This window comes from Solenopsis invicta, chromosome 15 (assembly GCF_016802725.1).
Source record: "Solenopsis invicta isolate M01_SB chromosome 15, UNIL_Sinv_3.0, whole genome shotgun sequence".
NCBI classification, from domain to species: Eukaryota; Metazoa; Arthropoda; class Insecta; order Hymenoptera; family Formicidae; genus Solenopsis; species Solenopsis invicta.
In genome coordinates this window covers 4645532-4668043 of record NC_052678.1, presented here as the reverse complement: position 1 = coordinate 4668043, position 22512 = coordinate 4645532, and the positions used below count along the sequence as shown (strand labels likewise).

Here is a 22512-nt window from a genome sequence, read left to right as displayed (position 1 = left end):
TCATTCTCTCTCGAGCGTTAAGTTTTTACGCGTAATTCAGTTACAGCGCCGACGCGGTGCATCGTGCGTGTACGTTCAATCGCGATGTAAAGCAGATCGAGGCACCGCAAGCATGGCGGATATTATCCGCCGACCGTATCCGCTAATAATTTTACGAGCAATTTTATTGGAGCTCGCATCGTGCGCGCCCGCGGTTTAGTCGAGTTTCCGCACGGATTCGAAGCGGCTTCCGGCGTCGGGCGATGTTGATGGAGTATAAGTGTTTCCAACTGCGAGCGTAAATGTTTTACGGAAGAACCGGACGTCAGGATTAAGCGGGGAATAGAAATAGGCCAATTAAAACGGATGAGAACGGCTGGAAATGTCAAGAATTAATCTAAACGCGATCGCGATAGAGCAAATGTTGAAAGTTAATTAATTATAAAGTGTAGCTGCTTGATTTCAAGTTATTGCGATAAAAATAACTTAATTGCAGCAAATGCTAATGAAAAGTCATCCCACCATTGAATTACTCTAACGTGAAAACGAAAGGCCATCATAAATGAGATAGCTCGGCAAATTTCATGTCCCGACGACCCTTCGCGATGAGTAATACTCGAGATCGCCGCGCTTTTTTTTTTAAGAAGAATTAACTTTGACATCTCAGCGATCGGGAGAGGAGAGCGAAAGTTCGCCGGCTAGGCTAATTAATTAGCCTGACAAAACGTTAACTGATGGCTGTTTTCCTCCTTCCCACCTGGCCGCCGCGGGGGTCGTAAGGATGGCGTGCGGCCGGCCATTTTATCCGGGAATTAATCCTAAAAGTTGCGCGGGGCATACATCCCTGGCCTCTCGCGCCGCGTTCCATCTCCGTTTCCCATCTTTTCACCTCGATGCCGATTCCGCCCCTCCAATTAGCGGCCCATAAATTTCCATGCGTGCGGAACATAAATTCGCGCCGACGCGCGCTCCTCGCTCTTATTTCCTTCCTCCTCCCTCCGTTCCCATCTCTTTTTTTTCCAAAGGAGAATTTCCGGGAACCGCCGTTCCCTCTCCCGATGCAATCCTTTTTATCGAAACCATGCGTCTTCCGCGAGCGACACGCGATATCGAGAGATTCCCGGAATCCCATCAAGCCGCCGCAAAAGAAATTTTCCGCCGGCTTGAGTGCGCCCTCGTGAAATTTAATTTTATTTGCCGCTTATCGGAATGAAAATCAAATGTCTTATCAAAGGATAGAAGGGTGTTCCAGCTCTCTGGTCGCACCGGAGAGGTCCTCTCGGTGTATTTGTCGCTGGTGAATTTCGCGCGCGGCTAATTATGTTACGGGATAATATTCCACCTCTTCCCCGTATAAACTCTTCGGATTTGCGATAAATCTCTCGACCTCGCGCGCAAAGATTTTCCATTATATCGTGTCGTAGCCATTAGCGACGCTCCGGAGAACGTAGAACAAATTAATAACGAAGTTACAGTTGTCATCGTCTTATTTTAGTTATGAATCATCTGCATGACCGATCCGCATAAATTTGTATCGAGATAAACAGCCACGTGCATAGAGGGGACCAACGCTACTAAATATTTGCTGATGTATATATGACGGGTATATTAGTCCTTAATTAAAATTATAATATTATGCTCATGTTAGAATCATGGCCGTACCAACTGCGCCGTGCGCTAAAATTTCCGTCATTTTTGCGAAAAATTATTCCCACGCTTCGCAGGATTTGCGTTGCAAATAAAACACGAAATAAAGAATTTACACTATAAATTATGCGTCATTTAATCACACACGCAACGCCTCCGAGTGTAAATTGTGATTAAATAAATAAAGCGGTATCTTTTTTCACATTTCACATTTTTCGTTCCAACCACAATTCGTTGATTACCTCCGCATTTTTTTTGTTTTTCTTTTCGCAGCGGAATTACATCTTTTGTTCAACGAGAAATGTCACTGTAACATTGAAGGACGGACGTTTCCGTTCCAGTACTTGTAGATTACGACGGAAAGACGGAAGGGATCTGCTTCCTTCCCGCCGCTTAGACCGACTTAATTATACTGAATGTCGATAATAAAGTCACCATCTGCGAGCGGCCTGGAGAGGCTCAATTAAAGCCGTTCTCTAAGCCGCGAGCCGCCAAAGAAAGATCCTCCGAGGAGACGGAAGGAGAGTCTTCCACCCGAAAACTACAATTCCCGTTCGAAACTCCCGCCGTGAAATAATAATCCTAATTATAGTTATCGCGAATCGCACAATAGAAGTCCGGGGAAATAACGGCCAGCTGCGCCGCTGCTTTATGGCGCTCGGCAAGCCCGGCGATATACAGGCTGTTTTAATCGCGCGATTCTCTATGATTTTCGAGTAAAAAAAAATTGTCCGGCCTTTATTCCGTCTTTGCATTTATTAGACACACGCTTGAAAAGAATAAATGAACATTTAGATATTATTGACTACTATATTTGTTATTATTACATATATTATTTATTATTATATGTATATTGATGTGTAGAAAATTCATTTGTAATAATACAAAACTTATTAAAGATGATATTAGAATTTCTCTATAGTCGAAGACAGCTCCGAACTTTGAAGGTGTTTCGCTGAGACTTCATGACTTCCAAGGAAGCAATCTGCTATCATATAGTCTTGTTTTATTCAGAACATCTTGATGTATAAATTAAAACTAAAGTAAAGATTATCAGAAAAATATTATTACAAAATGATGACAAAAGAAACGTAAAACTCTAATATTTGTACAAAAATTGCCGACATTTATGTAATTATTTTGTGCATTTTTCTAATGTTTCTTTCCTGTTTTAGATTTAGTTTGTAAAGGAAAAAAAAAAGGTAAAAAAAAGAGCAAATTGTTTCCTTAGAAATTGTAAATGTTCGACTCTGCCTTCGATGACAGAAAACTCCTGTATTTTTCATAAGTTTTCTATATTACAAATTAATTCTACCTTGAATATTTCAATAAATAATACCTAAACGACGAGTTGCGCATTTATTCCCGTCTCTAAAACAAATTTGCAAATTTCACCTCCGAGTTAACTATACAAACTTCCTGTCGCTCTTCTTAAACGACGACTTCAGCTATGAGACAATCGCGCATTCATAAATCTGATGCGACACGTCACACGATCATTTTGTTGGGATATCACGTGTTCCGCCACGCGCTATCCCATTTCACGAACAGCCGGACGCGCGTTTCGCGAGGAAACTACTACCTGCCTTTCGCAACAAATGACTTCGCCTACATCGCGTATCTCTCCGCGAGTTCCGCGGCCTCACTAAAAACGGGCCGGTGCGGCGCGCGCGGCGAGTGATAAAGCGCCCCAGAATGCTGTGATCCGCAACGCGCGCGCGGCGGCCCGCATTCCGGAGCTGCGAGATTGCCGCGGCGGAACGGATCGTTACCGCGACTATGCACTTGCCCGAAGCCGCTTTCAAGGGGTGAAATAACTACTCCTAGGGGTAGTTTCTATCCCCCTTTGATAGCCCGGCCTCGGAACTAACGGTGAGTGCCGGGACTGAGAACATTACCATAACCTTCCATTACTTGGCTGCGCCCCCGATCTACCTACCCTTATCCTCACCCTCTCCTTCATGATCTTGAACATCCACCGCCTATCTCGCTCGCTTCCCTCCACCTCCCGTTCGACATTTTTCTCTCCAGCCAATCGCCGGCTACTTCGCGTCCCGGTATATCGGTATATCCGACGAGATCCTGGTGATCCTGTTTTTCCGTATACTTATCGCGCGTTGTATTGCATGTATCCCGGATGCCACCAGCTATACAGCCGATCGAGATCGCACAAAGCTTCGCCTGGATGCACCGTGGCGCGAAAACGAGCGTTCAAGTTTTTTTACAAGCGATCTTTCGCGAAGGTTCGCAGCCGCGAATGTGTCTTCCTCGAAATCTCTTCGAGTTTAGAAATTTGGAACCCGTTCTCTCGCAACAAGCCAATCCGTTCGCACTAACACGTCACGATCTACATAAATCTTTCTCGCCGTGCGAATCTTTGCGCTTGAGATACTTTCCAAACTTCCGCACGACTGGAAGAAACCTCGCCCTCCGAATCTTCCGAAATCCACCACCGTGTTTCCACGTTTCCGTTCTTGCGATCTCGCGATAAAGATCCGTCCTCCTGGCAAATTTTTCCGAGTTTCTCCTTTTCAAAAGCGTAGTATCGCTTCAGACTCGGCACGGCGCGGCGCCCGGGTCACGCCGAGAAGAGGAGGAGGCATCGGATGAAAACCGACCTCGATGATAAATAACAATGCCACTTGGCATTAATTCTCACGATAAAATACAAACCGGTAACTCACGCTATGCTATAATAAAAAGACGGGGCGCTTTTTCCAAACTCGGAATGGAAAAGATGACGACGATTAATGACTGCGTGGTATGACCGTCGTCTTTTTTTTCTTTTTTTTTACATCCTTCCCCTCCCCCTCCGTTAGAGACTTGTATTGTCGAAACCAGTTATTTGATCAGCGATACACCCTTCGTTTAATTGCATTTAGAATTTGAGTAATGATACTCTCCCCTCACCGTCGGAGTTATTGAAAACGTGACGGCAACCCCCGAGAATGATTAATACCGTTTCTCCGACCATTGTTGTCCTTTTTTTTTTCTTCTCGTGTCGCCATTGCTTAATTGCGTTCGATCCGTAACTCTGAATAAATTACATTCGCCCGGGAATTATTTGTTTCGGTGGAATGAGAATTGCGATGAGAATTTCGAGAATAAGTCCCGCCTGTCCCGTTCAACTCGCTCCCTGTCGAATTGCCCGAGAAAATAATAGTGTCTGAGAAAATAAGAGGATTCCCGCAGACCGCGATATCACCGGCAGCTTTAAAATCCGTCTGGACTCTGACGCGCAGTTGCGGATATCCTATTAGACTTGAACTACTTGATAAACGAGAATATGATACGAGAACTTCAATCAAAGGCACGAAAAAATTTGAAAAATTCAATTGTTATATTATTTTAACAAGTCTTTGAGAATAATGTGTGGGTCGAACGACAAAACATTACCAGAGATATAAAAATTTTATCGAATTTTCTGGCATTATGTTTGAGTGCCTATGTAAAATTTGAGCACAATTCACTATTGATTTAAAAGTTATTTAATGCTTCGTTTATTATTAATTCTTATGTAAAATCGCGTTTCGCGGTACTTATACTAATATTATATTATTTAGCTACTAATGTATTAATATTATATTACATTGTATGTATTTATTTTCAAATTTGATGGTTGAAGTAGCATTACCAATTAAATCAACAATTTTACATATACTAATAAAACTTTAATATTCGTGCAAAAATTCATTTGGATCCACTTACTCGTTTGAAAGTTAATTATTTAAAAGAGCAGCAAAGTGCAGTGATATTCCTTGCTAACATTATAAATCAAATTTATTTATTTTTTTCTTTGCAGCTAATTTCTGGGCATCCGCGACCAACATTTTTTTGTCGATTAGGAAAAAAATAGACTTAGAGAAAGCCTTCAGTTTTTAATTTCGATAACTTTTAACTAGTATAGCCGAAATATCCTTAACTAAAATAGCGCGAGATTTCGCGCGACACTTTTGTGCAGTTCCATTTTTCGGGAAATAGGCAGTAAGGACTTTAACAAAACATCTTCTCTCATTCTCTCTTGATCTCTAGTTAACATCACCGACGATTATTCCACGATACATTGTTTAACTTCATTCCGAGGGAATACGAAACGACTCCACTCGCGGCGCAACACGCGCTCGAAGGCGGAACGAAGGAATTAAGAATTAATGAACGCTTGGAAGCGAGAAGAGCAGCAGCCGGTGGATTGCCGGTGGAAACGTCCCGCGATTTCTCGGCGAAACGAGCGAGGATAACACGTCGGAATACGACTATCCGCAGACGAGTGTTCCGCGGACGAAAGGGGGAGGGAGGGAAAGGGAGGCGTCATTAAAAAAACGAGGAGGAGCGCGATAAGAAAACTGCGCGGGAAGTGCCGCGCGCTCGTTACACGAGCAGCGCAAAAATTTTTCCTGAATAATTCATCGGCCGCGGCGTGGCGATGGAATTTCCTCTGCCGTACACCGTACGCGGCGAGATGCCACCGTGACGGCGGTGGTGGAGCCGACGTGTATATCACCGCTAATGGACAGCGAAGGGCGCGAGACAAAAAGTAATCGGACGAACTTCATCAGCGACGATCCTCAAATCCGAAAAGAAGGGTGAGCGATCTCAGCTCTTTACTCTGCTAGACGATTTGAGAAATTATTTGCGCTCTCGATCGAATAAATCTGTATTTCGTTTCGCCCCGTCTCGCTCACAGGATTAATGATTCCCGAGATGCATAAATCGGAAAGGAAGATACGGAAGCTGAGCAAAGAGAATCGTATATTTAAGTGCGTCTGATGCTTTGATTTTTTTTTATTATATCCCCGACCCTCGCGCTTTGCACGTCCATTTCGGTTCAATTCAATTCACCCCTTCCGCCTTCATCCCTGATCACCGTGCGTCATACGCGGCGAACGACACAAGGAAGCGCTTCGAAAAACGGAAAAACTTCCAATATGTGATTCCGACAAATTATATTCCATCCATTAAATTCGTGTTCGCGGCTCGATTTCGGTCCCGATATCCGGTCTTTGTGCCGTGTTTCCGTCGCTGCCGTCGCGTTAACGACGCGACCGGCGTTACCGCGCGTAGTTTCGGACGAGAATTTGTTGGCCCGGGTCGGATGGTACGGCCATCGATTTCAATCATGCGCAACCCTGACACCGTTTTCTCACCCTCGCCCCTTCTTTCAGATGTTCGCGTGCGACGCGACGCGGCGTATTCCATTATACGCGCCGAGTTTTTCGACCGCCCTCCCTCCCTCCCTCCCTCCTCGGACAGTCTCGCTTTTTCACGATTTTTGTTTTCGTTTTCCACTCTTCTCTCCCTTTTTCCCGTCTTCTCTGCCCCCTTTTTTCCCTCTGTTTTTTTCAATGCTCGTACATGGTTTGCGCTCGCGAGCGGGATAAAGAACGCGCGTTCATTGGACGACATTACGAGCGGGATTCGCCGCTGTCAAAATGATGGAGTGGCCCGCCCAGCCAGACGGACTCTTCTGCAGTCAGAATAATCAGTCTTCCCGGCTTGTAGCGTCACCCCTTTTCCACCCCGTCGCACCCACCCCCGCATCTCCAAAGCCACTCGTGCGGGAATCCGTCCAGAATCGTCGCAGCCACCTTTGGCGCGCGCTAGTATTCGTTAATGTCGAACGAAATTAAACGAGCGTCGGACTAACCTATGGTGATTAGCGATCTGGCTAGTCAATTCAGGAATATTTCCAGAATAAAAATCTCCTCGTTTTTCCAGGTCGATTAATTTTTCATTGATAATGTTTCATATTCAGGTTAGGATTCTATACGGCGAATAAATTATATAAAAACACAAACAAGTTGGGAACAATATTATTTATCGCTTTATAAAAATATCAAACGGCTTTTTCAATACAAATGATAATTGCTCCGCTATATTCTATTTTATAATTTTAGACATTTAAAGTTTTCTATTGCTCACTCCAACTTTTAAAAGTAAAATTTATAATTAAAAATTATAAATTTATTGCCGTTTCATTAAATTATCAATTTGACTTTCAACGCCCGCACTTGCTTTTAAAGCTTCACCTAAAATTACATTTTTCCAATTTTTTTAATTCTTCACAAGTTTATCGCGTCTCTTTGACTCTTCAATATTATACAATTCTTTCACTTATTGTTAGTTTTTCTTTTTCTTTCACAATTGCTTCCTTATGCCACGCGCATTGCAAATTGAAAAAAATTCCAAGTTAGTCCTACAATTACAGGGTCTTTCCAGGACACATTAAATTTCAGGACAATTTCAGGCTCCAAGGGCATACAAGGATCGCTAGACACCAAGGGTAACGTGGCGAGGAAAGAAAAGAAAATTCGCGATAAATTCCCGGGACCATTCGCTCTCCTTTCAATTCCCTTCCCTCGGCGATGCGTGTGTACTTTTCTATTTCCGTTCCCTCCTCAAACTTTCATTGCCATTACGTAACACATCGCGGGCGATATGATACAATATATCCATTATGCATCTCCAGGAAATTGTTCCCGGCACATTCGGATACTACGATATTCACCCCCCTAACGCGTGACATTCTTCTGAAGCACCCCATGAAAACAGCAAGATAATTCCCGCCTAAAAAATTCACGGCGACAAAGTCGAATTTCGTCGGAAAGTCGGGAGGCACGTCCCAAGACATTCCTAGTATACCTCTTGATCCCCGTGTGTCCACGTTCCGGCGCGCAACACTCGAGGAAGGGGGAAAAAAATTGAACGATCTATCTTCGCGCGCCCCTCGCGCGAGGTCACCCTCTCGCACTTCGCTCGATATTGGTAGGAGCACCAATAGGCTCGCGTGTGCGACTTTGCGATACAAAGCCGTCGATACAGAGATCCGATAGCGGGGAGAGGGTGTACAAAGGTTTCGGGGGAGGGGCCCACGGTCGCACTCTTTTCTAGTTGGGAAAGCGGGGGGAAGAGAGGGGGGGGAGGGAGACAGCAACCTTTCAGATTTGTTGCGGGGAAATATTCGATTTTTCTCGCCAACGGCAAAGGGAAGCTCTTTCTCTCTTTCGACGCGACCACCACGACAGGGAGGTGGTGAAATATGAACGGAGAACGCGCGCGCGCGGAGAGAGAGAGAGAGCGCGCGTCGAATGCGTGGAAATGATGGATTGGTCGTTGGCGCCGTTTATGCCTTTAACTCGCGGCGAAAAAGCGTAGTCGCTCGCCTCTTCGCGCGCGAGAAAAGATACGCGCAAGTTCGCCGCTGCCGCCTTTAACGACGGTTAAACGGTATGACCGTTTCCGTTTTATATCTGTTTAACGTCCGGCCTCAATAACAGGGTAACGCATGTAACGTCGTAATTCATCGGATGAATGGTATGATTAACTATTGTGTCCACGTTAATATGCGATGTCCATTATCTTCACGCAACGATTGCAATAACGTACCGTTGTCAGCAATTATGATTATCTCGTTCCAGCCGCATTATAATTACCGGGGGAGAGGGGAGGCAGGTAAATAATATCTATCTTCGAATCGAATGCGAGGCACTGTGCATGCACGCCGGTTGATGCATTGGCGAAACGCGAATGTCAAGAGCCACGACAAGTCGTACGCGCTTTTTCTTGCGGCATAGGTACGTGCCACGTATACGTTGAAACAAACGAGTTCGCTCGCTCGCGATAAAGCGCACTCATAAAATGTCCCGCGAAACTCCCGTTCGTGGATCGTGAATTAATAAATAGATGCGGAAGTTAATCAACCGTCCCGCCAAGTTTACTTTTGTCGGGAATTTTGTTGAACGTTAAATTACACGGCCGTTTAGGTTAAATTACAGTCCGCTCTATTGAATTGCGGCGTGTCGGAAAGTTTTTCCGCGTGCCAGTGAAAAGTTCATCTATTTCGGCCATACCGTATTCCGCCAAGAAAAAAAATTACGCGCCATTTCTCGTTTCTCGCTACGCGATAACGCGATATCGCACGTTCGGTGCGAAGAGACCTCAAAGACAAAAGGCAGATTGACACGTCTCCAAATTTGATATACCTACTATACGTGATGACAGCGTTTCGTGAAGTTGCGTTTTAATAATAAAAAATGACGCTGCAGCTGTACCGACAAATTAATTGACGAATGAATTTTATTACAGACTAATATTACGAAATTGAACGCCATTTCGAGCAGGCGTTGCCACATCGGGATAAAGTGTAGGGCGCTGTTACAAGATAATATCCGCGGACATTTCGTTCGTCCCGCGAGATAGATATTCTCTGTCGGGGTCGAAATTTCGCTCGAGGGGGAGGAGGGAAGGGAAGGCAGAAGCGAAAACGACATTTCCTCTCGGCGATAAAGCTCGCTCGTAGAGGTCGGATAAGTGGGGACGCGCGCCTGGCTCAAGGGTGCGTGGAGAGGACTCTCTCTCGGTCCTCTGGCAGCGCGACGGTCTTCATGGCTTGCATATTTCAGAGCTCGATACTGTGAATGTGGGTCTAACAATGGCACATTGTTATTCGGACCTGTCGCGGCTGCCAGCCAAAGTGGAGCAGGGTGGCTGCGGAGGGGAAAGGGGAAGGTAGGACTGAGCCGCCGGCCATGGGAGCACGGAGAAGGGTACGCGCGGGCAAGATGGTGTAATATTTTTAATGGAGGGTGTCCCGGGTGATCTACGGCGCGTTGCATTGTTTCTGTGAGACGCCTCGTGCATTGTACTATCCCCGTTTATCAACCCAGTTTTCTCACCTGCCTTCTTTCGTTCGCCTTACCCACACCCCGCGCCTTCTCACGTCGCTCATGCTCGACGCGAAAGCGTCCCCGAAAAATGCCCGAAAAATCACGTGCCACCGACGATCCGGGTTGAAATATGTATAAATGCATACGACGGATACATGCACCAACGCCCGCGTTAGTTTAATTACACTGTGTGACAAAATTTAAACTTTTTTTTTTTTAGATCACAAACCAAACAAGATGAGTCTTTCAGTGACAGATTTTTTTGGTCACGGAAAACAAATCAACGAATAAAATTGCTGTATCGCGTTACAGTCGTTTAGAAAAATTGGAGAAAGTTGTAAAAAATGGTGTATTTTTGGATATTTTTGAGCTAAAATAACTAAAAAATGTGATGCGATAGAGTAATTTCATTTACGAATTCGTTTCCAGCAATCTAAAATCTATAAAAAGTTCACGTATTCTATCTTTATGCAAAATAAAGAGATTTAAACGCTCACCTGCACATAACGAGTTCTGGGATCGCCGATTAAGAACACATGACGATTGTCAAATATAATTTGCTTGAACAATGATTGTTTAAACAATATATAAAAAATTTGATTTTAATAAAATTTAATAGCATCATCGAATTCTACGAGAAAAACATATTAATGCTGCATTATTTTTCCGCTGTTTTATTTGTGAAACAATGATTGTTTATACTGGATGTATTACGTATTATATTTGACAATTTTGATCATAGATTCATAATCGATGAATCGTGCAGGTAATTATAAGCGTAAGCGGATCATTGTCATCCTTCTTTGTTTTAATCGTCAGTGATTTAATTTGCATAAAGCAGTTGATACAATACGTGAGTTTTATAGATTTTATAACGTTGAAAACGAATCCGTACTCTCTAAATTCTTCGGAGTAGAATTTCACTCTGAAAAGTGAAAACTCACTAAAAGAATGAAAATTCAACCATTTTTTTTCAAGATTGACTGAATTTCCATTCGTTTAGAACAAGATTTCATTCCAAAGAATTTAGAGAGTAAATGAAATTGTTCACGTCACATTTTCGAGCTATTTTGACTCAAAAGTATCAAAAAAGTGCCATTTTTGGCATCTTTAGGTTCAATTTTCTCTGAAATGTGACGCGATAGAGCAATTTCATTAACGGACATTCGTTTTCAGAGATAAAAAATTCTTTTGTCTGAATCTAAAATTCGCGTCACGCAGTGTTATCGCTGATCTGTATACAGTATCAAAAATCATACATTAAGTTCTCGCGACTCTTTTGAGATTAATAACGAATACTCTAGGCGAATTGCGGTCCATCGTACGAAATTCGTAACCGCAATAAGTTTTCCCGCGGGCGAAGAAAAATGATTCCTATAAAAGCAAGATGGTGCCAAGGATATAAAAGGAAAATCAACACAGCGAATACAAGAATCGAGGAGGCGGGTTTGTGTATCGCAACGTATTAATTATTAAATGTAACGCGGCGGGAGAGACGCGCCCGTTATTGAGGCGCCCCCGTTGTTGTATTCGGGACGATAACAATGCCCCAAATTACGGCACTCCGCGCCGCGCGTATATACTCTGGGTCTGAAGGGAAAAAGAGTGTGAGATCCATTGCCAGTTTCTCCCTCCGGACGCGCGGCAAGATTATATATATACGCGCGATCACTTTTCCGGCTTTAACGCCCAGCTTTTATGTTGCTCGCAATTACCCCGGTGGAAGGCATTAGCCCGTAAACAATGGCCGCGCGGCAAACAGATTAATAATCCTTGTCGAGATTAAGCCAGTACGTATTATTTAACTCTTTAATTGGACGTGAGGTGCTTTTTCAATCTAATCGCCGAGTATTGTTAACAAATTTCGAGTCTTCAATTTAACGCCGGAATCGCCGGCCCCGATCGCGCGGGCCCCACCCCCTGCCCCGGTCATCCCCTTTTATCCCCATCTCGCGTGCTTCGTAGTGATTTTTATTATATACTGCGTACGTGAACGTTTATACATAATGTTCCGTGCATACCATTCGTTCGTTCTCCGGCGCATTTTTATCGCCTCGTCGTTGAATCGAATATTCAATTCTACTTTTTCTCTACCCCTGGGACTCTACTAGCCTTCTGTTTTTCCAGTTTGTCGCTGTATTACTTTGCATCCTGGTTCCATTGCTTTTTCTACCCAGAAATGGCTATATATATATATATATATATGTATATACATATCTCTCTCTTTTTCTTTTCCTTTCTTTCTCCCTCTTTTGCCAGTCCGATAGCATCTACAACGTGCGCGAGAGTGTGCCAACGATAACCGAGTGCCCATAATAAAAAGCAACGGCAAGGTTTTAGTCAAACGCGTCGCTTAGCGAACACGTTTACTCCGCGGTAACGCTGATTTATTCATGATCGCCGCGTTTTATCGCGCGTCGCGCCGGTAAACGTCGGCGAAAAATGTTGATGTTGACACGGGTTAATTGTGGAAAATTCATGTACGCGGGATGTTTCCTTCTTTTTTTTCTTTTTTTTTTTTGCACTCTTGTTTACACACCTCGGCCTAGACGAAAATATAGTCTCTAGGTCACATGATCAACCGTAAAAAGAACTCTTTTTTTTCCGCTTGGACAAGCTTTTCGAAAATTCAGAAGCAATAATGTGAGCTTCGCCCGCGTATTTATTTCAAGAATGTATGACTTGGTTCGAATAGTTAGATTTCCCATTTCCAGAGACTTCTCTTTTGATAAGTAACATCACCCTGAGAGTTTTCCATTTCAAAAGATGTATGACTAAGTTTGATTAGATAATCGGATTTTCCTATTCCAGAAGCTTCTCTTTCGACGCAAGTGATATTGCCCTAAGAGTTTTCTATTTCAAAAGATGTATGGCTAAGTTTGATTAGATAGTCAGATCATCTCTGGGAGCTTCTCTTTCGATAAGTAGCATCATCTCGAGAATTTTCCAGAAGAAATGATACGTCATTTCTAGTCCTGTAAATAGGAAGCACTGAGACTGCGACTGCAATTTTTCAGAATCTCGTAAATTGTACACGTGTCGTTCGACAAGTTATAAGTACGGCGAGCTACGTTATTTATTGTAACGCGTACAATTGTAAGATTTATTGTAAAAAAATTGACAAATAAATTTTCTTTTAGCGAATTTTACATAAAAAAAACAATTAGTACACTAAAAAAAATTTTTATGTTCAAGCAAATATATTTATTTTAATATCATTTTCTTGATTAAAAAAATTTTTTCCAAGTTTAAAAACAAATATTTATTTAAATCAAGAAAATAATTCGAATGTAAGAAACCTTGACTATTTCGACACATTTTTACTACAACACTAATGTCTTATATCTCGACCATGGAACTGATTCATGGGATCTTTACGTTCACAAAGATCCACAGAGAATTATATAAAAAAAAACACCTCAACAATTAGACTTAAAATGAACTATAGAGATAGAAACTAAGTTATGATCAATCAATGCATGATTTTTTACACGACTTTTTTTATTTTTGTCCGCTCTTATATACGTATATTATAATTATTATACAAATGTCGCACATGTTGTGAAGTTCGTATCTAACTGTAAATTTACGTAATGCTTTCAAATAATCGCTCCCTTTTTCATGAAATTTCACAAAATGTTTATTTATATATAATCACCGTTTATATTATCCGCGACTGTTGCAAAACGTTCGTAAAATGACATTTTAATTATGTATTATAAACTGAAGAGAGCGAAGTAAAACCGAAACATGTTTTAATTTAAATTGATAACAAAATAATTTTTACAAATAAATATCTCTAAGTGTTCATTTTAGTCATTTATCTTTTTATTGAAAAGAAACTTTTTTCAGTGTACAATAAAAGTTTCCTCTGGATTTCGTTCATGGATTAGAAATCATATTTAATCCCCCCGTGGTTCAACGATTTTTTTTGCAGTTTTCCTAGTTTAATCGAGTCGCTGATGGTTGATAGTGTTTTCGAAAGTTTTTGGGCTCTAAAAAAGCTGAAAAAATTCTGGTACACTCTTCCAACATTCAACAATATGATTTCGCAATTGATTGATACAAAATATTTCTCATTTTTTTGTGCGTGTTTGAATTTGAGTTAGAATAATTCAAAATTGAAAATTCGTCCGGTTCTTCATATCCCCGGTTGGACCACGGAGGGTTAACCCACGACCGCGCTTTGATACGCGACGCATAAGCGCATATCAGAATTGTCCGACAAAAGGCTTGACACCGTTTCTTTCTTCTATTTTCTCCCCGCCGATGGAAAGTTTTTCAAGAGAGAACAGGGAGGAAAAAAAAGTCGCCGTCGAGGACCGCCGCCGTTCGCCGACGGTGTAAAGCAGAATTATGTCGCGTCGTTATAGCGGGACACGAGGCTGCCTTTTACGGAGCTTCCCGCCGCGCGTGGGTTCAGTTAGTAAAAGCGACCGACTACTAAAGGCTACCGAAAGTTTCCTCGTCGGGAAAAACCATTAGTCGGCGCGGCGAGCGCCTTCTTTTTCGCGCACAGGCACACCATCGTCGCCGGCTTTTGTTACGACCGCCGCACGAGCGCGGAATCTGTTTTAAAAGTATCAAGAGACCGGCAGGAGTCCGTCGCGCGAGGTGATAAAAAATTTTCCGCGCGCGTGGCCTATCGCGACGAGCTTTTCCACGGATTTCCGCGCGCGGGCCTGGCGCGACTGACGAAACGCGAAGACTCGGAGGGACATTTTCGTGCTTGACCATTCATCGCGCGCGCATCCGTCAAAGGCGTGCACGTAATTCGTCGCGTACGAAAACCAACCTTCTTTGAATATGTATTATAATAAAAATACCACGAGATGAAAAACATGGATTCGGAAAATTTTGTAGAAATTAAATAAGGCAAAAATCGGTTCTCCTTCGTGATTTCCAAAAGATATAAAATTAAACGTTCGAATATTTTTGGGAAAAAAATATTCGAAAAAAAAGATGAACGTTTAGTTTCAAACACGCCATTGAGGGATTTTTTGGCCCGCGGATATGTAAAAACAAATAACCGGCGCGGAAAAGCTCTGCGGTTTACGGTTATTATTCCATATTTATTAGCTTTGACAATGATACGTAAAAGTATGGCGGAATAAATATCAATTAGCGCCGAGAGGTTGCAGCATAAAACATCGTCCGAAATATATTTTGTGTAGCTTGTGTAGCCCGTTATACAATTACAAACTCCGAAATGCTTTTTACCTTTTTGCCCTCGAAAGTTGACGTCGCTTGTCGTAAATTTTTTAACAACACCGAATTAACAAGTATTATAAATAAATGCATTGCAACATAAGCGACGTGTATCGATCCGATGGGAAGAACAGTGACAAATTTTCTCGTTTTCTCCAAGTTCGTGCGCTCCTCGTTTTTCCTCGTATAGCACACATCTATTTATATAAATAGATATATCACCGTGAAATTTCGCTCGCGATGCACGCCAAGCCATTTACGCGCGTGCCGCGTCCAAATTAAATCTCGTCGGTGTCCCGAACACAAAAGCGAAATCATTCGACCGAGGACGAGTGTGGTGATAAAAGCAGTCGGGAATATCTAAATTAATTCAAATGGCCAACCAACATGGAACGGGGGGAAAGAGGCGGTATTGCGCGACGGATGAGAAGCCACTTAAAAATATCTCTTAATCCCGGACACAGGTTTCTAGACTGCGCGAACGACGGAAAGCTCTCTTCGCGTTCTCGTAAACTCGGAGGAAAAGTACATTTAGAGAGGTTAAAAGTGGACTGCGCGAAGCTGACACGGACGGGACTACCAAAACTTTGTCAACCGCGTGAAAACAAATCGTTCTGGAAATACATGCAGAGCAACTTATAATAGCTAAATCGAATTCGCCGAGACGTATCGAGGCTATGTGACAGTTCGTATCGGGCTGACGTTTACGTTTGAAAAATTGAATAAAGGTTGATGTATCCAAGGCGACATAATGTTAAGTTCGGTCTTCAGAGCACCTATTATTAAAACATATTTTCAATTTCAACGTAATTTCACGGTATCTGTTATTCGAACGATGTATCAATATTATTTCAATTTCCATGTAATTTTGCACATTCGCGTAATTGAAAGCGTCTAATTGCTCGCGCGGTTTACTTCAATGGTATTTAATTTGGTTTTAATTAGATCTCCCTTGACAATAATCTATTTCTGGACGCAACGCCGCCACGTTATAATGCTCTTGCGTTTTTTCTCTCTCACTCTCTCTCTTGACACCTCGAAATATTTATTTTTATCTCACTCATTCCTCTAAACAGCGTGGTTACTCGCTTGCGGGGCAGCGAGCTTGGTACTAAATTAATTACTAAACAATGCCGAGACGCCACGGTGCATGGCGTCTTTATTAAACGAGTTCGCTAACCGGATATTTACTTAACGACACATCACCCCCAGAGGCTGTTGCGTTTTAACTTATACATTCCCCTTCTCTCGTTTTCTCTCTCTCTCTCTCTCTCTTTCTCTCTGTGAATTTGATGTCTCCTAGCTGTTTCATGCCTTTGCTGACCTTTCGTCTTGACTTGGCCTTTATCTCCGATTATTATATGAGTAATCGATATCGGAAGACTTCTATAAGTCCACGACTGCTCATTTCCCTTGCAAATATTAGCAAATACTTCTCATATTTACGCAATCGACAAGAAAAGTAGTAGCAAAGTCTACGCTTTTCTTATCGATTGCGCAAGTACGAGAAAAAAGTGCTTGGTATTTGTCACTATAATTGCATTGCAAAATTTTATGGAGCTCCATTTTTATAGTTATTACTGCACTAAAAAAAAATGGTCTTGCAAGTACGCAGCCACAATTTTCTGACTGTAAAAAATTAACTAAGGTAGATAAATAATAAAAATAAACAGAGACAGACATTTATATCTGAAGTGTTTGTGAAAAACGGAAAAAAATTTTTTTCATGGCGTCTATTCATGTTAAGGCCAATAGTACTTGTTATAAAATTTGACTGTATAACTGGCAATGAGATACAAATTTTTTAGAGAGGATATTGCTAAAACGCTGCAATAAAGTGTACAAGTGAGAAATTTTTTCTTGTGACACCAAGAAATCTATCTAAATATTTTTTTGAATGATGTTAATAATAATAATCTTGTGTTTATAGTTCTAATTGTGTGAAAAAATTTTACTATTATTTAAATTATATAATCTCTTAAATAATCTCAAAATTAATTTAGTAAAACATCAAAATATGGATGGTAAAAAAAAATAAATTTTTATATAGTAAATACCATCACAATTATAGTAAATAACTATCTTTTAGAATTTGCTTACTATTTATATAGTAATATATAATAACTATAATAACTAAGCTATAATTTGCGGTTAAAATATATAAATATAATAAAATTATAAATAGTCCAAAAAATGACTACAAATTGCAGAGAAATTATAGTAGTTGTATTGTTTTCTTTCAATGTACCAGTTTATACGTATCAAAAATTAAACAAAAAAAAAAAAACGTGAATAATGTCAATATCGGAAAACGAAAATATAATTTTTAAAGATTTACGTCGCACACAACATAATACGAGAGAATGAACTGATGTGATTCGTACAAGTCATTTGTCTTACGTTGAAAATGCGCAACGATATTTTAATCGAGAATGAAAAGCGTGACTCTGACGCGGGTTTCATGACAGCCGTCGACGCGGATTTGTTTCTTCGTTCATATAAAATTGATTTCCTGTTCCAGGCGACACGAGCACGGTTGGCGCGACGTTTGTCTTGCGTTCGGGCCGCAAAATTTCCAGCATCATCGTCGCCCGTGTAGAGACAGAGGCCGATGCACGATACGGTGCATCGCCGAGGCTTTCACGGCGATTGCTTTTTCGGCGTCGTTTGTCAGTCTGGATGCCCGGCGAGAAATCGTTTGACCGTAGAGGGAATGAACGCCGTGAAATCCTCCACCGACCATCTTTGCATCTCTCTCGAAAGCTCCCCGCCCCTTCTCGCCTCGACGCGTTTTCTTTCTCTTTCTTTACTCAAGAAAGTTAGCCAATTTTAATATCACTTTTATATACGAGTTTGAGTGGTTTAACCGATTTTAGCTTCTGGCGTTAACCATCATCGTCGAACGGAGTATTTAAAGTTAAAAATAATACGAGTTATAAAAATATACGAATGATAAAATTACAGTTCGCTAAAAACGCTTGGAAGATGTATTTTTTTTATAGACTGCGTTCGAGTTTTTTTATTTAGCGCAAGTTAGAACGAAAATAAAAATATAAAGCTGAAATATTCCTCTATTCTCGAATAAATGATTATTAAATTATTCATTGTTATTAATTACTAAATTCAGAAATTATTGTATATATCTTTTTGAGTGCCAAATCCATGTTCATTGTCACAATCAAGGATTATATTAATGTTATTTTAATATAAATATAGATTTTTCTCTCAGTAACATTTTAGTAACGATAATTGGAGAAAGACTTTAAATATACAAGTATATTTAAGTAAAAATTTTATATATATTTATTTATAATATAACTTTCAACCGTTTGATTCATTCATTTTCATTTAAAGAGAATTTCATTTCAAGTTAAACCATTTATTTAATATTGCAAATAAATAAGCGATAATAAATTTAGCAAGTATACTTGACATTTCCTCTACGGGCTTGAAGTAAAAATCATCAAAGTATATAAAATAAATAATCGTTAAAAATTGAATCTTTACGAAGCAAGAGTTGGAAATGACTTCTAATATTTTCTAGAAATAAAAAAAGTACTAAAACAGGTGGCACTAAGTACATAAAAGAGTCTCTCTTTCTCTCTCTCATTTAACTTTTTCTAGTTTTATGTGTTTTATGATTGCCTCTTTATGATTTTAAGCATGAAGAGCGCGATAACATCGTGATACACACAGAAAGGGTGTGATGCAAGATTTGCGTGTAGAAATTTCCTGGAATTACGATAAATTTTGTTCCCGGGTAAAACGGCGCGCGTCGCGGCTCTGTAAATCCCATGGATTGTAAAGTTTCCACGGTCACGTGTGCGGAAAGTTTCCGCGTGTCAGAAAAAGCATCGGCGGCGACGAAGCGCGCGTCGCCGTGCTATTTACTCCTTTATTTATTATTTTTCGTGCGGACCATCACCACCTCGCCCCCCCCCGCCAGCCGTCGTCCCGATACACGTGAAACTTTCCCGGAGGATTCCCCGTGGGATCGGTGTCCGTTTTCACCGCGAAGTTGCGCCCCCCTGGGAGCGGCAACGGCAGTTCGGTAACTCAGAGGAGGGTGTCCTCGGGAGGGAGGTAGACAGACCGACACGGTGGTGGCATCGGGAAACTTACGGAGTTACGACGTCGAATTGGCGGGGCTGGTTAACGATAACACTAGCTTCGCTCGACGTCGCTCTCAATTCTCCCGCGGCGGACTCGAAAGACGACGGCGAGAAGACAATGACGCGCCGCGCGCCGCGGATTCATCGAGCACGTGCGCTCGCTTCGGAATCGTCGCTGTTATCGTTCTCGCCGGATTTCCGAATGTGGGAACGTTCCACGTTGATCACGTTTCGGGACCGCGAATCTTTAGAGAAAACGTTCGAAGAGGTAAGCGTTAATCCCGACTTGAGGAAACGAACGTAATAATACAGTAGACTCTCGTTAAAAGAGGAGGATTTATGAAAGTTGATTCTGGCACCTGCAAATTTTGTCCAAACTCATGAAACTCTATCTTGAGATTACTTATATTCGATTTGAGCGATTTCAGATCAAACGATACTTAAGCCGGTATTCATAGCCATAATTAATTTTCAACCTTTGATGGAAAGTAATTAATTACAGATTCATTGTTTTCTTTCAAACAAAGATTGAAAATTGTTTGCGACTTTGAATACCAGCCAGTGCGGTGTTTTTTTTTTTTTAATTTGTTGGCACGTCTTGTTTGAATTTTAATATGTAACTCCACCATTTCAGAATGATTCAGTTTATTTTCCAACGCGACTGTCATAATTTTTCTTTAAAAGATTCTTTTCGATGCAATCGGATTAAAAATATTAAATTTCCAGAATAAATGTGGTAACATTAACGCGTTAAATATTTGAATTGAAATCACTCAAATTGAATATAATTACTTCAAGATTTTCATGAGTTTGAGCAAAATTTGCAGAGTACCAGAATCGGTAAACCGTTTCCCTCTGCAATCTTTGCACATTTTTCAACCCACATATTTCGCAAATATTTTTCATCATAATAGGCGGGACATAATTCGTTAGATAACGCGCATCTTCATTCAATTGTATTTAGTGTAACACGTATCACACACACATAGCGATGTTACGAACACTTCTCGCCAGTAATATAACCTCATATAATATCACAATACATTATTATATAGTTTCTACTCAGTAATATTATTTGCGTGATATAATACAGTTCTATTGTTGAGCAATATTGTAATATTAAGATTATGTTACTATTAATAGATTGATATTACTGTTAATAGGTTCGGGCAGTCACTCGCGTACGCTATAGTTTCGACAAGTTTAGTGCGCGCAACTACGCTTACGCAAGTGCACAGTGATCGGAAAGCTCGCGCTGCGGCGAGGGTATTCAGCAATTTTGACATTTCGCCGTTATCGCCCCATAGGATCAAAATTAAGGAGACTCTGCTGTACTAAGGAACGTAAGTTGGCGCGTGCTACGTAATAACGCAAATGCTCTAACTGAATTCCATTGATTCGCCAGTTGAGTTCGCGTGCTAATTAATTCGCTGACAAATTCCATTCGGAACGGCCCGGCCCGGCCCGTGCACGGCCGCGAATCGCGCAGTGAGTTAACTAGTTCCGATGATGACCAGCGGTACACGATGACACGCGCAAGTTGCAAGTAGTATGTTGCGACCGTGTGTCACGTAGACGAGGGGCCCGGTGTCTGGTGGGGAGCGCGGGGATGAAACGAACGTCGCGCTCGCTCGCGCCCGAGGGATCGTTCATAAATTATGGACGCATTAATTATAACGGAGTTTGCGGACGCGAGTGTTTAGATTGACTTGACGGCGAAATGGCCGTGGCGCGTCCCAGCACAGGTCGCGCCAAGCGTTTCGATATTTGCCACGCTGGTTAGGCAAAGATATGTGCATAAGGGGCCGAATATCGGCTTAATTAATTAACCCGCATAAATAACATACTGTCGAAGCTAATTTGATCGCCCACTTAATGATTATTGTATCGACAGGTCCCCCCGCCCCCTACCCTCCCCGTTTCACGCCTGCCGCCTTCGAAGCCGACGCTTCGAGGCATCGAAGTCACCGTCGTTGACAGTACGTACAACGTCGAGCACACTCTCGTTTCCCTTCACCGTCAAGAACGTAAAACATTCAAGCATTATTACACATTTCATTGAATCAAAATCTGTTATTTACAGGATCGATACGTAATTTTTGATATAGCGCTCACGTGAGGTCCGATGTTACTTCAAAGTTTTTCGCTTTTAGATACCTGCGGTAGAAGAAGAGGGGAAAAAGAAGCTGAACGAGTGTTAGAGGAAAATCGAAAGAGTTAGTTCGGCGAGAATAGAGTAGTGGTTCATGCAGCCGTTCCCGGGGTTTAGTGAAGCGAGAAAGAAGTGAAGCGAGAAGTATGACACAGACCTCAGAGGTGTTGGCGACATCATTTGTTGGGCTACTGACCGCGTTGTTGGAGTGCGTTTGATCCGTCTTGAGTTCACGGTGATTACTGAACTGCACGTAGACCGCTCTGCCTCTGAGTTGGGCCACGCCGGAAGCGTAGTAGGTCACCATGGTCGCCGCAGCATTCTCGTCTGCCATTTCAAGAAACGCCTGTAACGAGAAGAGAAGATTTTGTCAGTTGCTGGAAGTTATCCGGTTTCAGATGTTTCAAATAAATATATAAAGAGAGCAAACGTTTACATCAATAATATTATTTTTCACGCAAATATGTCCTGTGATATAGTTGCTAATTTAAATTTAATTTTTTTTTTCAATGTTAACCCTCCGTCTACAATAAGTCATTTTTGGATCCAGTTCAAGTTTTTTACTGTTATAAGTTTTACGATAATTGAACCTTTAAGCATGCATTTTAAATTGTGTTTAATTTGGTTAAATAATTAAATGAATGTCAGCACTCTTACTTTTTAGTCTCCAAATCTCTAGCGAGACTAACAAATTAAGGTCTGATATGTAATACGCTTATACTACTTAACTACTTCGCTATAATGTATATAT

General features: G+C 41.6%; 1 protein-coding gene across 22 annotated transcripts in view; it reads right to left on the bottom strand.

Annotated features, from left to right (window-relative positions):
* The window catches only part of LOC105207684 (polypyrimidine tract-binding protein 1), a 478610-nt gene that overhangs the window by 40316 nt on the left and 415782 nt on the right, over nucleotides 1-22512 (bottom strand). For 21 of the 22 annotated variants that reach the window (XM_039457815.1, XM_039457817.1, XM_039457821.1 and 18 more), the window contains one exon: nucleotides 21919-22107. In XM_039457815.1, the coding sequence (XP_039313749.1) occupies nucleotides 21919-22107 (189 nt within the window). The remainder of the gene's footprint in view (nucleotides 1-21918; nucleotides 22108-22512) is intronic. The other variant, XM_026137311.2, reaches the window with a different exon arrangement.